Consider the following 19,491-nt stretch of genomic DNA (forward strand, 5'->3'; position numbering starts at 1 on the left):
TTATTATGGTTAATAATAATACTACTACTCTAAGTATTGTTATTAGTATTTAAAAACAGCCTGAAAACTACCACCATTATATATTATGACTTGTCCTTGGTGTTGGAAAGAGGAGAGATCATTCTAGCTTTGGAACCTCTCAGGCTAAAGAAACAGCTATTTCTGTCTGTTTTACAGAGTATGAATTTTGTTTTATATGAATTTATAATTTCTCTCTCAAGTGGACTATGCAGTTCTTATAGCCAAGGATTATATTTTATATTCCTTATAGGTACTTCTGGAACAGTTCTAAGGTTCAATAAAATTGAGCCAAAGGCCAGCATCACTTACTATCCGGGAACTGACATAAGAATGCACTGCTGACTGTATCTTGGACTGACTCACAACAGATGGATCAATTCTCACATTTTTATTTCCTGGAGCTTCAGGAATGCTTAATGAAAATCATGAGCATGGGGCTGAGAGAAGGGGCTGAGAGAAGTGCATTTGCAATCAACACTGTCTTTAGAAGTTTAGTCCTTCTCAGTGAAGAAAACCAAATGAGAAACATTTTTCAATTTTGACTTATAGTAATTGTTGAATGTTTTTGACATATGCTCTGTTAGGTTTATTCTTTAGTTCACTGCTCCTAGCCCTCGGTGCTGTGCTTTTTTCAATTTTCCCATTAGCCAGTCTCAATTAAAAATGATCTATAGTACCCCAGAAGCCAAGTGCTACATTTAAAAACTCATGGGTGGAAATACAATAAAAATTGTGTTGCGAGAAAAGTAGGCATTTATTAGAATTCTTCGAATTGTCAATGACCAAACCACAGTGTAGTTCCCCACACCTGGCTGTGCACCTTGGCGTCCACTGTCCATTTGCTACTCTGATTATGGCCTTGAAGCTTCCTTGCTAGGTTTTAAACTGCTCTCCTTCTTGCCAATCCTGGTCCTAAATCCTATCTTTCAACTTTACCTGTAAGATCAGGCACTACAACCTATCTTCTACTTTTTTTTAAATTAATTTTTTTATTCTTTTTAAAATACCAAAAAAACACCAAACAAATGCAAACATTTGTAATTTTTGATCATGTCTTTTACTTTATCTGGAACTCAAGCAACATGCTCCTTGTTTTGTCAAATATATTATTCTGCTGAATGCCTTTCTATACTCTCCAGAGATGCAATGGAGGAACTCACCTACCAACCTGGTTGCATGTAAGGTTGGAGAACATTTCTCTCTGCATTCCTGCACTTGCTCTATATACTGCATATATAGTTTATAAGGTATATAAATATATACATGTTATATATAATGTATGTATATATATTGAACTTCTATAATTAGGAGTACTATTGTGTATCAGGCACGAGTGTAGACATTGGGGATATGGCAATAAATAACAAGGACAGGAATCCTTACCCTCCTGGAGCTTATTCTCCATAGCAATGGCCACATCCAATTAGTACTGTGAATTGATATAGATCCTATAAAACTCTACTGCTTTTCCATCCAGCTAATGACATCCCCATAGGTTCAAAAGTCTTTGCATCCTATAAATGATGCCTGGGTCATGTACAAAACTAAATATTCATCAGGACATGCCAAAAGATGTTAGCTCATAGCAGGTATAGTTAGAATCCCCTGCCGAACATGTGTGTTGATCCAAGAAAGTAGAAAACAACCAAAAACCACATTTGACTTCTCATAGCTATATGGAGAATGTGATTTTGTTTGCAAGGACACCACTTGGCTCTTGGCCAAGACCTGAGCTGCAATGAACTCTTCCCATGCAGCTCTTTTCTGGGCTAAACAACACCAATTCATAATAATTTTTCTGTACAGCTCTGGCAGTCAATCTTCAGGATTTAGGGCATTTTACCTGGGAGCTCCTACCTCTTCTTAGATAAGACCACCCATCTCCCAGTCTCTTTGCTTCTTTTGGGAATAATGAAGAAAGATTCCAAAAATTTTGTGTTTACTCCTAGCAAAATCCTCACCACTCCTTCTTCTCCAACACTCACAGCCTCATCACCACCATCTTCCTTGGGACCATCTTGATTAATTTCATTATACCTTTATACCTGATTACATCAGTCACCGGAACTTAAGACTTTCCCTCTTCTCCTCCTTTAACCTCTGCATTCCCTACACCCTTTTGCCACTACATTTTTCTCCACAGCATGTATCAGCATAACGTTTTGTATATTTTACTTATTTATTAGTCTGTATTTCCACCAGAATTTAAATTTCATGAAGGAAGAAGTTCTTGTTTGTTTTTTCACTGTCTAAAATAGTACCTGGCACACAGCAGATATTGAGTAGATATTTATTGATTGAATAAGTGAATGCATAAATGAATGAATGAACAATGAGATTTACTAATTATTAGCAACACACAATTTCTTGTTTTCGTTGATGAACAATCCTCTCATTGAACTTCAAAGCAGAACCCAACTCATGACATCATTTTAGGCACAACCCTTGACACCTCCTCTTCCATGTCAAATATCACCAAAGAGACAAATATGTCTATTGTAAGTATTTATGCTATCCTATCTCACTCCCTCTACCCTGATCCCTTATACATTCTTTTATAAGATATTCAATTCAGGAGAAATAAGCCAGATTTCTGATTCTTATAGTCAAATTTGAAGTCTGGGTCATGTTGGGAAATTGGCAAGTGATGGATGGCCCAAGAAATCATCTTTGCAACACCATCAGACTCAGGGAGCTAATTACCTTCTCGCTTTAATTTCGGAGTCATTTATTCCTTGGGGGTCAGAAATGCTAGGTTGATGGACTTTTTTAGAAGGTTGTGCACATGTCTGACTCTACAAGCAACCTTCTCTGCCATTAAGATGAAAGGTTACCACTTTTGTTTCCCAACACCAACCGATTAATCAGACCCTGCAAGGGCTTTCCTCTTTAATGGCCTGTTCCATCTCTGAGCATGCCTAAGTGGCCTTGCAGGTTGTACAGGCTTTGAGACCCATATCTATGGCTCTCCAATAAATTTGTTGGTTAGAGAGTTTCAGAAAAATAGGAAAATAAAGCAATATATCAGCATCTTCAATAACAAATGAGAATGCAAGATAAGTCTGGGAAATCCAATGCCTCCTATAGCCCATTTTGGGAGAACTTAATTTTATTGTCAACTTGCTCCTCTCAGGGCTACGATCCCCATGGAAGTCCTCATGAACCTATGAGATACCAGAGCAACACCTACAGTGTTATACTTAGGGGTCACTCTCTACCACACAAGTGAAATTCAGACCCTGTTTCTACATCAGCTATGTTTTGTTCCACAATCTCACTCAGTTTCTTCCCTCTTGCTTGCTGTGCCATACAGCCACCCAGTAGAACTCTGTGTAGTCAAATCTAAAAACTCCACATTATGCTTGGGTGCAAGGTCCATTAAATCCCTGGGCCTCTTTTGTAAATCCTTACAAGAGAATTAAAGTCCTTACTCTACCATTTCAGAAACTCAAAGGCAGATGTGTAGTAACCTCCTCTCTAACACTGCTCTTTCTGAACCTTCCACATTCTCCCTACGGCTACCACTATCTCTGACCACACCCATCTTTGGAAGGCCTGACTGTATCACTATGCCATCGGCACCTTCATCATCACTGGTAAGCCTGGGTACGGCATTTAACCTGAGAAAACTCCATCTAGGATCAGGAAAGGCTTACAGAGCTAGCAGAAATAGGATTCAAAGGACAGATCTAAGAATCAGCTGTGTATCTGCCATGAACCCCTCACACAACTCACAATCCCAAGCTAAAGAAGAGTGGTGTCAGAGCCTGAGCATCTCCTTTATGCTAACAAGGGACAAAAGCTGCTATACATCCAGGTGGTCCAATATAAAGGGGAGGACGGTATGCAGTGGTCTTCCTTGAGCCATTGGTCACCAGAATTTATCCTTAATTCCTGAATACATGTTGGGTTTCTAAATTTGTCTCCCTTTCTGGATTATGAATTTGGAATTTACTTGGAGGGTTCTTGGCATATCCTCATGGAATCCCTATTACTGCCCTTCAATATATTTCCTGTACAAATATACTAATGCCAAATGCATGCATACACACGTATTCATTGGATTATAGTCTGAATTTCTTCTTCTCATGGATTATCTAAAACTAATGCAGCCAATTGGACCCTCTGCCCTGCCCTCATCCCTCTCCCTCCAACCCAATCTGTTTTCTTATATGCTCAGTCCCTGTGTTGCTGTAGGCATGAAATTTTTTTTTAAGGAATAGTAATTTTCAAAGCGCACTTTGGATTTTAAAGCTCAGCAAAAACTTACACTCATACTTGATCTTTCACCAACATGGGAAATAATACTTATCCAAACCTTATGACCTATATATATTTAACTTGCCATGGTCAACATGTAGAATATTTTTAGCAGATATGTGTGTGTGTGTGCTCAGAACTACAGACTAGAGCTCTTTTCCAGTGATGCCTATTTTATGACGACGCTAAAATAACTCATCAACTAGCTTTCTTCAAGCATATATTGAGCAAACAGAAAGAGGATGGGGAGAAACCCACATGAGATTATAATCCATATCTAGAATATACTTGAATGCTGATTATTCCATATAATTCAGGGAGTGATTCTAGTAAATGCCACATTTCTAACTCAGCTTTGTAGACTGTTCAGTGCCTATTCCAGTGTCTGGTACATAGTGTTTAATATGTGTTTATTGAAAAACTGAGTAGTCCTAATTGCAGCATAGGAGGAAAGAGATGTCAGAATACCAATGGGTTGGCAGATCAATGAGGGAAGTTTTAGAAACTAAACTTTTAAAACCTATGGGCTCCCTGATGGTCAAACAGTGCAGAAGCTGAAGGGAAATGGCTCTGTGAGGCCCACAGGTTCACCATCCATGGGAATTGACAGAAAATCTCACTCTCTAACCATGAGGAATCAATTCAGGAGTGGATAAAATAAGCAAAAGTATAAGTTCTAGAAAAGAGGATTTTGTCTTTCATTTCCATGTTTTTATTTCTGTTGGGTTGTGTATAGTTAAATACATGAGGATGTGATTCACTAGCCATCAGATTTAATAAAATCCACTCTCATTTTGCTGTGTGCATTACTGATACAGAAAACTTTCAATGATCTGTATTAATGGAATGGAACCAGTGGTACATATAATCAAAATGTCATTTCAGTTTGCCTCTGGAAAGTATAATGTGTGCTTTTTCCCTAGCAGGTTAACTTTCATAATGATTAGTTCTAGCTTAGGCTATATTAAAATGAGTTTGTATTTTCTCTGTACAATGTCTGGTAGTAGAAGAAGAGAAATGTATTTACGGCAGAGGAGACTCATGCAGGATCTAATATCTGTCCCAGTTAACCACCTACGCAGATAAACCACTTGCAGCAAGTGGGCTTTTGAGCATAACAGAAAAGAGGAATGTCCTAAATTGTACTGACCTAGGGGTAGATGCCCCAGGAGAAAGGTATAGCTAGTGTTATGAAAAGTGTTAATGGAGAAAGAACACTGGACTAGGAACAAGGCACTTTATTCCTTGACAACCCAAAGAAGGCCACGTAATCTCTGCGTCTCAATTCTCTTATCTGTGAAATGTAATAATGACATCTATTCTGTAAACTTAACAGGTTTACCATGTTGAAAGAGAGTGGTGGGTAAAAGGATTGTAAAAATGTAAAATCCTGTGAAAATGCAAAGCATTGATAGACAAACAATGAAACATTGCTGGCAACTCCTTTTCAGATCTTTCCCTCATCCTAAATCCTCAATGCATGGGGCCTTGTGCTGTGGCTTCTGAAATTTACCCCAGCTTTTTTTAAAGAAGGACTATTTCTGAAGAATCTTGCTTTTCAAGGATGGGTATTTAGGTAATGTCTATGGGTCCTAATCAATGGATGTGTCCTTTCTCATGTAATAGTTTCATTTTAAGAGGGACCTTCCAATTATAAGAGTTTAACTTAATGGTTCTCAAAGTGTGGTCCCTGGACCAATAGCATTGACATTACCTTGAAACTTGTTAGAAATGCAAATTCTCAGGTCTGCTCCAAACCTATTGAATAGCAAACTCTGGGGGTGGATCCCAATTATCTGTAGTTTAACAAGCTCTCCAGGTGATTCTGGTGCATACTCAAATTTGCTTTCATGATTAGTTCTAGCTTAGGCTATATTATAATGAGTTTGTATTTTAAATTTGAGAATCACTGCTTAAGCCTAAAGAAGAAAAGTGAAAGCTTGGAAACAGGCACTGGGACATTCCACTCAGAAACCTTTATTTTTCTGAAGGAGGTAGAGGAAGGCTAGAGGAAGGGAGTTTCTAAATGACACTACACAGCTCATTATTTAGAGTTGGGCCCAAAGCATTGTGTTAAATACTCTTTCACACTTAAAAAGGGGAGATGTGTTTACGATTAGCACGTCATCTCAGCAAGGTCATTTTCCAGACCTCCCTACTTAGAGATGCATCCCACCTCTGGCACTCCCTCTCTCCTTTATTTTTCTTCTACCATTTATCACCTTCTGACATGCTGTGTTATTTACTTATTTATTTTGTCAATTGTCTGCCTCCCCGAACTAGAACATATGGCCAACAAGGGAAGTCTGTTTTGTTCACTGCTGCACCCCAGCTTTGAGAACAGTACCTGGCATCACGTAGGCATCCTATAAATATTTATTGAATTAATGAGTGAATGAGCGGCCGCTGAACCTGGGCAATGAGAAAACTTTAGGGTTAGACTAAAACATAGAAAACTTGTAAGCATCCTTATTAGGCAGTAACTCTGTTGTATGGGAGATCTGCCTGCTTCTGATTCTGCTTTGGGCTCTGAAATAAATCTGAAAACAAGACTTTGGCAAATGCTGTACTTAGAGATTTAGTTCACTGCATTGTTTGGCCATGATTGCAAAGTGTACACTCGGGTTTTTCCTAGGAATGGAAACAGTGCACTGATTGATCAACATGTTTCAATGGCTGGCTGAGGTTAGCAAGGCCATCTATGATGTGTAACAGTCTCGTTGACACAGTAGGGGAAAAAGTTATCTAAGAGTAAAAATAAGGAGTTCTGTGTTCTAGTCCTCATTCTGCCCCTAACTTGCTATATGAACTTACTATTTCTGAGTCTGTTTCATCTTTGATCACAGTGATCTCTAAGGTTCCTTCCAGCTGTAATTATATATCTGTGTTATTTGGTTAATGTTTGTTTCCTCTACTGGGTGGCGAACCCCATGCGAACAGGGACTGAGCCTGTATTTGCTCACCGTTGTATCACACCTCATTCATAATTCCCAGCACATTGGAGCCGCCTGACAAATATTTGCTGAGGAAACAAATCCCTGTGAAAACCAAATGGTGATCTTCCTCAGCCTGTGCTCTACCCAACCAAACACAGTTGTGTGGATGTGTGGGTGGTAAAGCACCCGGCAGGTGCTCTAATCACACACAGGAAGAGCAGGACATGGGTTCTCCACCCAGAGCACACAGAAGCCGCACAGTACACTAAAGTGAATGACATGAAAGTGTACAAGGGAGCATGCCACGCTGGGCACCTGAAGCACCAGCACAGTGGTGTGAGAATAGCACAGATTGGGGGACCAGAAAGACTTGATTTTGAACCACAGCTTTGCTATTTTCTAGCCGTGTGACTTTGTACAAGCCATTTAGCTTCTCTTAGTTTCAGCCTCTTCATCTGGAAAATAAAGACAGTGTTGCCTGCCTGTGAAGATGGCTGTGAAGATTAATGACCAAGTGACTTCCAGTTTCCGTGTAAGAAAGCTGGCCAGTAAATGGAACCCTCCTTTTCTCGTTGTGCCTTCCCTTTCCCTTAAGAAGTTTTTAAGTCATGAAGTTTTTAGCCATGTCTCTCCTTTTCCCAAAGAACTTGTCTGTTACTAGCTCATGGGATTTCTTCAGCCAGTCTCAGTCGAAGGGGAGATAAAGATTGCATAAAAAGTGTTTCTCAGAATATCTACCTTCTGAAATATATTTTTTCTCCTTTTGCCTAATGAGACTTTGAGATTTGCAACTTGCTATGGCTTCATATCAAAAGGTACAATTTTGTAAACAAAATTTAACAGTTGATAACTGATGTGAACACGCTGAGACCTACTACTGAACAGAACCAGTTTGAACTTTGCCTCTCTTTTCGCTGCCTCTGCCTCTTCCTCAACCTGACCCTCCAAGGTAGAATGAATTATATTCCTGTTGCTCCCACTGCCCTCTGCCACCCCCCACCAGACTCATCTACTACATATGGTCATCTTTATTCCGGAAAACAAATTCTGCAGCTAGGCAACCAGAAGACACAATTGCCGTGGTTGACATGACTCATCAGTGACTGCAATTGCAGTGGTGCCACCATCACGTCGCTCACATGCTCATTACATCTGTCCCCAGCCAGCCAGATCTTTCCTGAAAGTGGGTATGGGGTAGATTCTAAGTGGAAAATTCAGGGCCTCAGTACTCAACAGAAAATATTTATAAATCACTGTATATCAACAGCCTGCTTTAGAATCATTTTATTAGAACACATTCAAGAAAGTGACATATGGAAAAAAAGACAGCAGCAATTCTCATTCATGCAAATGCCCATATTAAGGTTTTCCATTGGATTTAAATTCAAGTACAAAGATAGTCCTTTCCTGAGCCAGGTGCAATTCCAGAGAATGATACTTTGAATCGAGAGCCCGTTTCCTCTGCAAAGTTCAGAACACTGAACAAGTCACACACTCACAATAAGATTGTGAGATACATGGAAGTGTAAACTTTCAGAATTTTAAGGAACCCCTTACCCCCCTCCCCCATAACCCAGTCAGGGAAGTAAGCCCAACCTTGGGACCTCTTAGAAGTTAGCCTTGGTTTATTAAAAATAAAGTAGTGGGTCTTAAAAAAAAAGTTAGAAAATGAATTTATATATGAAATGGAGTCATATCTGATATGGTGTGGGGTTTCGGTGAAGCTCTGTGTTAGGGAATGGGGCTCTCTCTTGAATGTCTTGGGAAGCTGGAGGGCTTTTTTTATTTTAACTTTTTATTAAGAAAAATTTCAAACATACACAGAAGAGGAGAGAATGCTATAATGAATGCCCAGTTACCCATCACCTAGTTTCAACAACTACCAACATGTGGCTAGTCCTGTATTATCTGTAACTTCCCCCTCTTCCCATCCATTTTCCCTCCATGATAATTTTAAAACAAATGGAAGCTGGGGAGAGGGGTGGGCTTTGAATCCAGACTCCTAACTCAGGAGGGAGTTAGGATGAGAAGAAGCTAGAAAAACAGGTCAACCCTGGGTGGGTTGAAGTACATAGAAAATTTGTTGGGGAAGTGTTTGCTGGAAATGTTTGGGGAAAGCTACAGTTAACCCTCATGTGATCTATCATAAAATATCCCTCCTTCTTCCTCCCTCTTCTTCATGATGTGGGGGAAGCAGGCTAGGTTAGAATGATGGGTTTTTCCAGAATGGGGGCCACTGACAATAGAAATGTTTATTCAACCTGAAGGGAAAACTCAAGAGATAGGTGCATCACTCTAATTAACCTGTCTACTCATGTTGCAGACCTCTAGGTCAGTGATGGCCTGGGTACCTGGTGTCCAAATTGGAAGCTTGGGAAAGTGTGTTGGGCCATGGGGCCTCTCACAGGTCCCTACTGCCCCACCATTTTAGACTTTGGAGAGAATCTCAGCAACTTCGAATTGCACCCAGTAGAGAAGCAGGGAGCCCCGAGGGGTGAGCCCATGGCCCAGGTGGGCAGAGTTTGCTTGGAACATGTTGCCCTCTGAGCAAAGGCTGCACCCCATACCAGCCCTGCCAGAGCAGTCTCAAGAGAGGTGGGTGATGGGAGTCCAGGTGGGAGGTCCCAACGGCGGCACGGCTAACCGGGTGAGCTGCAGGGACAAGTCCCAGGCTGCGCGCTAAACGTAAGTGGAGAAAGGATCTCCAGGTCCCAGGTGCCACCGAGGAGCAAGGTTGCCATCCTGTTAAGAAAAGGGCCGGGGCTCTGTGATTTGCATATGACTTTGCAAAAATCTGCATGAGATCCTGTAGCTCTTTATAGAAAACAGAGTTAAATCATCACCGCAACCTATGTATTTCTAGCAACCCAAGGCACAGAGTGCAACCTGGCAAATCAACAACCTTTTTTTTTGAGAAGAGGATAAGGAGAAAGCAGAGAGCATTGTATTGGGCATTCCTTTGTCTGAAGGTTCAGAATTGTCAACCAGGTCCAGGGACCCAGGCGAGGACCACTGACAGACCAACTTTGTTAGCACTCAAATCCATAACACTTTTCCTTCTGTTAATTCCTCTTGCCCAGTCCTGACATGGCTTCCCAACACCCCAGGCATATAAGCAAGAGATGAGCCAGGGATAATAGAAATAGAGACATATTAAACTTGAGGTCCCAATGGCAGTGAACATTAGTGTTTATTTCATACCCCCTTTTTAATTTGTTTTCTTGTTTAAACTCAGGGTGCCTAGGCCCCACCAACAAGTCTTGTTATAACATTCAGCTGGCTGAAAGAAATTGAGAAAAATTTACCCATTTATGTATTTAGATCGATGGCATTAATGATGGATTTAAAAGTAGTGATTTCAGGTGTTTCTGGGGTCCATGACATGTGATACTCTGTAATTTTTCCAAGGTATGAGTTTGATTCATGCAGGCTGCAAGTCTGGCTGAGGGAGTGGATTACTAAGTGAGAGAGCAAGCGAGCGGATGAGCCACGTTTGAGACGCAGCTTCCACATTCCACATACCTGATATAATGAAATCACTTTTGCTTTAAGAAAAATAGCTCTTCAATAAAAAAGTAAACCTCTAGTGCTATTGGAGAAAACATTCTAAAAAGCAATGGCTCTTAGCCAAGAGAAAAGTTCAGGATAAATTAGAGTGTGATCACATATCTGGGTCTGGCACAGCTCTATGATGTGAAAGGCTCCATCATACTGGCCATATAGAAACAAGAAAAACAATCTGAACTGCTTAATAAAAGAGAACTCCAGTCTGCCAAAAACTGCTCACTAGGTGAGAGAAAACAATTTTGCATCGAATTGAAATGGCAGCTACCTTGAGCTTCAAGGAAGGAGAACCCATGGTGAAGGTACTGGTGTGGCCACTGAACCTTGCTTTTACCAGGGAAAAAAAGCTCAAGAAGTTTAAATCTCAGTTTTCATTGCATAATGTCACATTGACAGGTGAGTGGTATAAGCTGCTCTAGTTAGCTAGTCCCATGCATCATAATTCACTGTCATAACCAGTTTGGTTTATGGATGTGCTCTAAGGTTTATTTAAGTTAATTTTAGTGGTGGAATTTAATAGTTTCATAAATGCTATATGTGATCTTTTGCTCTTTATACAATCATTAAAATTCTGAAGGGGGAAAACAAAATATTTTTATGGTAATTATGATTATGACTAACTAAACATCGATTCTCTGCACTCTTCCATGTGCCAGGCAGAGTGCTGAATGTTTGACATGCATTATTTCCCACAATCTGCACCTCAGCTTCAGGGGTGGGCAATACCATTACTCTCCTTTTGCAGACAGAAGTCCTGAGAGGCCCTGCTCAGGATCACACAACTAGCAAGTAGAAGGGGCAGGTGTGAACCAAGGTTTGTCAGACACCAAAGCTTCCTTAACCTCTGTGCCATTCTGCCTCATTTAAAAGAGAATCCAATCCATCTGTTAAAGGATATTTGCATGTGTCTCAGTTTATAGATCCCAAAAGTCTCTGAAAGTATCCCTGATATAGTTCAAGGTCCACCTTTTTTCCCTGAGGACATAACTTGAAGTGATTGAGATCATTACCAATTATCTGTTTTATTCATTAGGTTTTTAAAAAAAATCTTACTCCCTTTTAAACTTCAATTGTGACTCTCTCTATGTATCTTCAAACTGTCTAATGAAGGCTTGATCTGTAAGGAACCTAAGGAATAATCCCGCCTGGGAAAAACGAACAGTTGTTTCCTAAAACCCTGAGAAAATGCATACCAAGTTTACACAGGAAGCCATTATTTTATATAGCCCTGCCAGTACCTTAAAAGAAGTTAACAGCATGCATAGCTGTTAGTTTGAAAAATGACAGCCATTTATGACTTCACTGAGATGATTTTTTTAACAATCTGGACCAAGGACTAGTGGGAAAAGTTCAAGTTGAAGTGTGAAAAGATGAATACTACTAAAATCTTTTTGAAATGCTAATGATCTCTACTATTTAAAAAATAGTTCTCAACTTGGAAATCACACATACATTCCTTATCCAATTACTTTATCCCTCCAGCTTTCCCACTCAGTGGCTAGGAGAGGGCCTAGGAAGCAGTTTTAAAAAATATTTGCCTGGTAATTCTAAGGTCTCTTGGTTTAGAATCCTTTGCCTAAAAGTATTTTCTGTCTCAACCACTTCAGGGCTTTATTTATTTAATATGCTGTAGGCTCTGTTCTAATTCTGTAGACTCTCATTGTCGGAACTTTTTGAGCCATAGAAAGATGTTCTGTAGTCATTGGGTACACAAGAGACATCATTTGGTATCCTGTAGTATACAAATAAGAACAAATGGGGAAAATATTTACTCTCTTATAGACTTAGACCCTTTTGTGTTCCACAAAGTATTTGAGACAGTTATTTTATAATTTTAATGCATCTTTATATTTCCAATGTTTCTGCCTGATAGACTGGGAAACCACTGAGGCAGGGATGAATCTGAATGACTCCCATGGCTAAGACATAATAAACAGCCTCCTCTAAATTCCTGACTCATGCCACACTCCCCAGGCACAGAGGACATAAGAGATTGACACATGCAATACATGGAACATGGAACATGCATGGCTTTTTAATTCAGATGTGTTTAGTTCAGTTGATTAGGAGGGAGAAATGATAGAATTTACATCCCTTGGGCCAAAATGTGACTTTGTGTATTACTGTTTGAATCATTTGGCCAGGGGAAGGCAGTGTACAGAAAGTGGACATCAGAAAAACCTGAGTTGGAGTCTCAGCTTTGCCACTGTCCAGTTGTGTGACCTTGGGCAAATCATTTAACCTCCCTGAATGATATTTTCCTCATCTGCTAAATGAGGTAATGATACTTACCTTGAAGGGTTGTTGTGAGGATGAAATGAGAGATTATAGATAAAATATCAGGCTCTTATTAGGAGTTTAGTAAGAAAGGCCGTTGTTAATATCAATTGTTAGTGTTCTGTGTGGATTTCTGGCAGGTGCCCTTTGTGCTTTTCTCGGGTGTCCCTTCTGCCTTAACAATTACACCAGGAACTTCTAAGGGAAAGGACTGCATCTTTCCTATTAGATCGGGGAGACTTTTTAAATTTAATCCTTGGTGCGGATTTAATGAGCTCTGTTTGTGTTCTTCCACGGGACACAAGGAACTCTGCAAATACCGTATTCAACTCTTTTAAAACAGCCTTTCTCCACCTCAAGCTTTCAACCAGAGACCAAACTGAAAAATCTCCTTGATATAGTCATCAGAATAAAAAACTAAGATACAGAGTGATGAAAATAAAGAAGACATAAACACCATGAAACATCATTTCAGGTTATATCTTTTAAAGGACTGATTTTGTGACTTCCTATTTTTTCTTTCATGCTTCCTACTCTGCCTGAAAGGTCTCCTTTTGGCATCCAGATGTCTGCATTCGCCTGTCATCCCTAATTCAGGGAGGAGGCTACTGACAAGGACCTGTTGGTGGAGCAGCCTACTGATGAGAATGAAGCCGTCAGAGGTGGGGTGGGGTTAGGCCATGTTATGTTTCCTCCCAAGAGACTCCAGAACACCACTCAGCAAAAAGAAATCAGCCAAAGAGAGAAACAATCTTCCTGATTTTCTTCTCTCCACCTCTCTTTCTGCTCAGGCAACCCTCCGAGAGAACTGAGAAACTAGGCAGTGTGGCAGAAACATCCTTGAAAATGTTTGTTTCAAATTCAGAAAGGTTAGAAACTGCCTCTTTACCAAGAAATCTTATCAGTAAAGTTTTCCACAGTCCCAAGCTGCATGGGGTTGGGGCAGGGGGAGGGCAGGGAGAGCTGTGTCTTGACCTAATGATGGGTGCCTCCCAATCGAAGGCTTGCTGCCCAGGCATTGGTAGTGATTTCCCTACTGGATGCACTCTGTGCCCTCTAAGCCCGGGATCCAGTGTCTCCATGCTGAGTAACTCTGGAATCCTCGGTTTCAAATCATAGCAGGTTGAGCCAAACTGGCAACATCTACCTATCCCTTCATGAAATTTCTTATCAGCTTGAAAGTATATTTTAAAATTTTCATAACCTTTTTCACAATTCTCTAAACAACTGAATTTTGGAAAAAGAGCCTGATGAACTCATTTCCCAACCCCCTACACACACTTCTTTCCTTTCCTTTCCCAGCCCAAGGTCATGCATGACCTTTGCAACAAAACCAAGTTGCCAATTCCTCAGCTGGAAAACTTGGCCCATCCTGAAAATCAGCCCAAATTTTCACTCTGGTTACTCATTTTGAGACCAAGAGAAGTGGATCACCTCGTTCCCTACCAAGCACCTGATTGTTCCCTGTACCTCGGCTCACACAGAGGGTAGATCCCAGCAGCTATCTCATAAGTTTGTCTTTTTCTGACCTTTAAAAAAGTAACATCTATTAGGAATTTTCTTGTTAATAAAAGAAATATGTGTAATTCTAGAGAATCTAGAAAAAGCCACCACCCAGAAATAACCACTATTTATATTTTAGTGTATTTCTTTCATATAAATATACATGAATACATATATATACATGTATATGCATATATGCATACACAAACACAAATACCCATGCTCACATATAATACATACACAAATCTCCTTTCTATGTTTAATAGAAAATTGCCCTTCATTCTTAGGTAAAAGGAAGATACCCAAACAGATGAAAAGGAAAAGTAACCTCAAGGCCGCAGCTAAGGTAGGCCTTTCATCAGTGCCAGAATAGCCAGGAGCTTTCAGAGTACAATACTCATGAATTTATAAAGTCATGGGCCTGATAGGCCAGAGAAAATATCCAAGATGTTCTTGCTTCCCAAACTGTGTAGATGAATACTTCTAAGAGAGTATAAGGACAATATTCAGAAACACACAAATTATAAATATGCTCAAACAGAAGATTTATACACAAAACATAAAATGCAAACAAACTACTTTTTGAGCACTTTCTATGAATATGTCTTTCAGGGCACTGCAGATACTACAAGGTGTCAGATCTTGTCTTCATAGATCTCATGATTCCAATTGCAGAGACAAAAACTAACCCATGGAAAACAATCAGCAAACTGGAAGGAGATACTGTCTAACAAAGTGCTGAGGGATGGCACTGTAAAAATAATTCTAATAATGAGGAAAATGTACTCCATCAACACTCTTTTTGAGGTTAGAACCTTGTTTATCAGGACAGAGGTAATTTTGGAAACAGTGATGCGGTATAGGCTGGAAGACAAAGGAGCTTACAATTTGAAAGATCATTATATTCTAGTGGAAGGAATGGCAAAAGACCAGAAAACATATCTTAGCAGAGAGAACTACAGACATAGGGACCCAGGGGAGGGGAAGGACCAGAAGGAAGGGCCCTGCTGAAAAGAAGGCTCTCGAGGTGCCAGAAAATGTTACTGAGGTTTGGGGAAGGCACTTCTCTTAAAACTCTCAGAGACAGACTCTATATATTATATCAAAAAATCACATTGGATAATATGCAACCAGTGCAGTGATCCAGTGGAAAGTTATTTGAGGAAGAGGTTAGAGAATGAGGAAGAGCCCAGATGGCTTAAAGGTAAACTGTTGATGGGGCATTAGAAAAGAATCAGATAGGATGGTGGTTTATGATGAGTTTTGTTGAGTGCAGGGAATGATTCAAGTGCAGTTATGCCACAGACAGTTGGAAATATGGTAGATTACAGAGTGAAAGACCAGGGCTAGAGAAGCAGATCTTTCAATTCATCGCAAACTATGCAGCTTTATGTTAAGCGATGTGAGCAAATACAAAGAAGAACATACAGACTCCCTTGATGCTAAAGAACAGCATTTGATTTTTGTTGTTGCCAATATTGGTGGTGGTAGCTCAGAGGTTGATGTGGCAAGGTAGAGATCAACCTGGAGAAGCAGAGAGCATTTCCATAAAGGAGGCATGAGGCATACTGGCACTGAAGGGTAGGCTGGATGTGATTAGGAAAAGTCAGTGGGCATTACAGGAGATGGAAGCAGCAGGAGCAAAGCATGATATGGGTGGGGGCATTTGATTACCATTATTTGCTTTGTGCCACATGCTAGACAGTAAAGATTTGGGCATCATTAAGACCAATCAATACATGATCATTAAAGAACTCGTAACATAACATGGGAGAAAGACACACAGACAACCAAATATATTATTAGATAATAGCAGTTAGGTTAAAGCAGATAAAATTGCCAATATTTAACCACTTTGGACCCACAAAAATGGCAGCTTTGTTTCAACTACATGTAGGCAAATTTAAAGTGTGAACAAGGGAAGACAGATAAGGATCCTGAAAGGATCACGTGTAGGAAAAAAACCTACGTGCATGTTTTTGGAGATGGATCTGTACTTTATCCTAAGTAATTGAGCCATTGAACGTTTTTAACAGGCAAGTAAGATGTTGAAAGAAATGTTTTAGGATGATAAATCTGGTGTCAGTAGAAAAGATAAAATGCAGGGGCAAGAGCCCAGGAAGCAGGGAGGCCGTTTAGAAGGCGACTAATAGAATCCATGCCACGGATAACTGAGGCCTGAAGAGAATGTGTAAGATAGGTTGAGGGAAGAGTTCTCAACAGACAGACTATCAGAGAATATGCCAAAGACGATCCATAGATACAAACCTGGCTATCTAGGAAAATGATGCTGCTCCTGCCCCAAACAGGGAAGTGATATCAGGTTACTGGTTTGAGAGAAAAAGGAAATGCAGATGCTAAGATCAAGGAAAAGCAGGCATCCAAATCGGAAACATCTAGCAGTATTAATGCTCTTTATGCCACCATTAGACCTTATATTTGTTTTCTGGTCCCTCTATAGAATGTAGCCTTCCTTTAGGGTGAGAACTAGCCTGTTTTATTTCACTGCTGCATCCCCATCATGGGGATAGTTTGGGACATGCAGTAGCAACGCCCAAAAGCTGTGCTGAATGAGTGATTAAAAGAATCAGAAAGTGTCATTAGAAGTAAAGTCAGTTCAGAGTGAAGTTTGATATTTTTGAAACAGACATCAGAATTGAAGCAACAAAAACTATTGTTTTATTGGTGAAGATCTAAAGAAAGAAAAATCAGGAATAGAAGTTCAAGTACAGATCTCATCAGAGGCATGAAGGAATATGTGAGATGGCAGAGAAAAAGGGAAATATTGGGAAATATAGATATTGGGAAACACTGAGGGAAAGGAAGATATTGGTAAATAAAGGAAAAGAGAAGAATGTGTCGAATTTACATACTGGAGTCAGTATAAAGGATGTGGTTCAGAGTACTGTGGAGAGGTTAACTTTAGACTCTTTTAGAGACTAGGGAAAGAATGAGAGCAGAAAAGGACAGTGATACATTAAGGTGAAGAGAAAAGTAATTCTGTATCCATCATGCCCCAAACCCTCAGTGTTATCTTGGGTGCTACTGAACAAAGTCTAAATTCTTTTGAATGGTGTCCAGCACCTGCCATGATCTGACCTAACCAATCATTCTAGTCTTATTTCCCACAACTCATCCCACAAACCTTGACTTCAGGTACACTTATTCTCCATGCTCCAAACATATTTTATATCTTCCTTCCCCCCTTACCTTTCACTTGTGGTTCGATTCATTTGGAATGACTTTCCTCCTTCCTCCCAACACCAATGCTTCCTGGCTAAATTCTAACCATTTAGTAAAGTCTAATGCAGAACCTCTAATCTTTCCAAACTGGAAATTCTTTTTTTCTTATTAAATTTGGTCCTATTTTCTAGATTTCTCTCTTGCCCACCATGCCAAACACATCACCTTGTGTTTAAATGTTCTTCATTTATTCATTTAACAAATATGTACCGAGTACCTTCTATGAGTCAGCACTTTGTTAGATGCTGGGATGCAATGCAATGGGGGTACAAAGCAGACATGTCTCAGCCCTTGTGGAGCTTAAACTCTGGCAGAAGAGACAGTCACATAACCACAGAAATACTTACATAAATTTCAATGGGGACAGGTACCAAGAAAAAACAATACAGGTTTGTGTGAGAGGTGTGATTGGAGGAGGAGACCTACTCAGGGGGTTAGGATAGGCTGGTATCTAAAAGAAGAGAAGGCAAAGGCATGGACTATGGAATGTGGGAAAATCCCTTTCCAGGTAGAGGAAAAAAACGGGGAGTGTAAAGGACAAGGGATGGGAAGGCACCTGACACATTAAAGCCAGGAGGTTATATGGCAGGAAACAAAAGGAAGAATGGGTCCCAGGAGGCTGGAAATATGGACAAGGTCCAGATCATGCAGACTTTGTAGATCATGTTGATGATTTTGGTACTGACACTAACAGCAAAGGTGAGCTTTTGATGGTCTTGAAGCCAGAGCATGATGTGGAGGGCTTGCATTTTAAGAAAATGTCACTGGATGCGGAGTGGAGAAGAGACTGGAGGAGGTAAGAGTGAATGCATGGAGACCAAGTAGGAGTCTTCTTTCATAGGACATGATAGGACAGCGGCCTGAAGTAGGGTGAATTAAAGAGTTACTCAATAAGTGTCAGTGGAGTAAATTACCAGTATTCTGCTGCCAATCACTATGAGAAAACTTGAGTTTAACCTTTACAAATCATCCTACTAGCATTAACCATTGTCATTATAACTTCAGCTATGCAGATCCCTCAGGGAATATGCCTATCTGAATAATCAAGTATTCTCATAACTAAAGGTATTCTGAAAACTGAAGGTAAAGGTAAACTCACAGGCCTGTGAGTCCTCTCCTCATTTTTTAGTTTTAGTTTTACATGGGCTGACACCAGGAATCGAACCTGGGTCTCTGGCATGGCAGGTGAGAACTCTGCCTGCTGAGTCACTGTGGCCCACCCCCTCCCCTCATTTTAACCATTTTTATAAATATCTTAACATCCCTGACCTCTTAAGTGAAGTACACTGAACAGTTTCCCCCTTTATTGATCATTACAAATATTGTGAATAACAGTGATGGTGTAGTGCAAACTCCAGGGCCCTCAGAACATGCTGAGTCTCGCAGAACTCCCGGCAGCTTTAGTAAATGGTACCAAACTGCTGGAGCTTTAATTCCTCTGTCATTGTTTGCTTTTCATAGCTTTTCTTCTTCCTCTCTTGCTGTCAACAGCTTAGTCCTTGTGGCTATTAGTGTCCCTGTATAGAAATAACTTTCTTCTCTTTTAATTTTCATATAAGCGGAATAACTAGATGTTCAAGATGACAAGAATTACACATAAAGTTAGGTTTTAGAGGCTTTCCTGTGAGTGTAGGTGTTTACTTTGCTATATAAAGACTTCCTTCCTTTTGGATCTAATTTGTCAGTC

General features: G+C 40.1%; 1 protein-coding gene across 9 annotated transcripts in view; it reads right to left on the reverse strand.

The window, feature by feature from the left end:
* Positions 1–19,491, reverse strand: part of KALRN (kalirin RhoGEF kinase) — a 758,640-nt gene that overhangs the window by 221,204 nt on the left and 517,945 nt on the right. For 3 of the 9 annotated variants that reach the window (XM_077118105.1, XM_077118104.1, XM_077118103.1), the window contains exon 34: positions 8,251–9,959. The exons of the other annotated variants lie outside the window; for them this stretch is intronic. In XM_077118105.1, the coding sequence (XP_076974220.1) occupies positions 9,897–9,959 (63 nt within the window). In that variant the 3' untranslated portion in view covers positions 8,251–9,896. Of the gene's footprint in view, positions 1–8,250; positions 9,960–19,491 lie in introns of those variants that run through there. 9 annotated transcript variants of the gene reach the window in all.

This window comes from Tamandua tetradactyla, chromosome 10, assembly GCF_023851605.1.
Source record: "Tamandua tetradactyla isolate mTamTet1 chromosome 10, mTamTet1.pri, whole genome shotgun sequence".
Classification (NCBI taxonomy): Eukaryota; Metazoa; Chordata; class Mammalia; order Pilosa; family Myrmecophagidae; genus Tamandua; species Tamandua tetradactyla.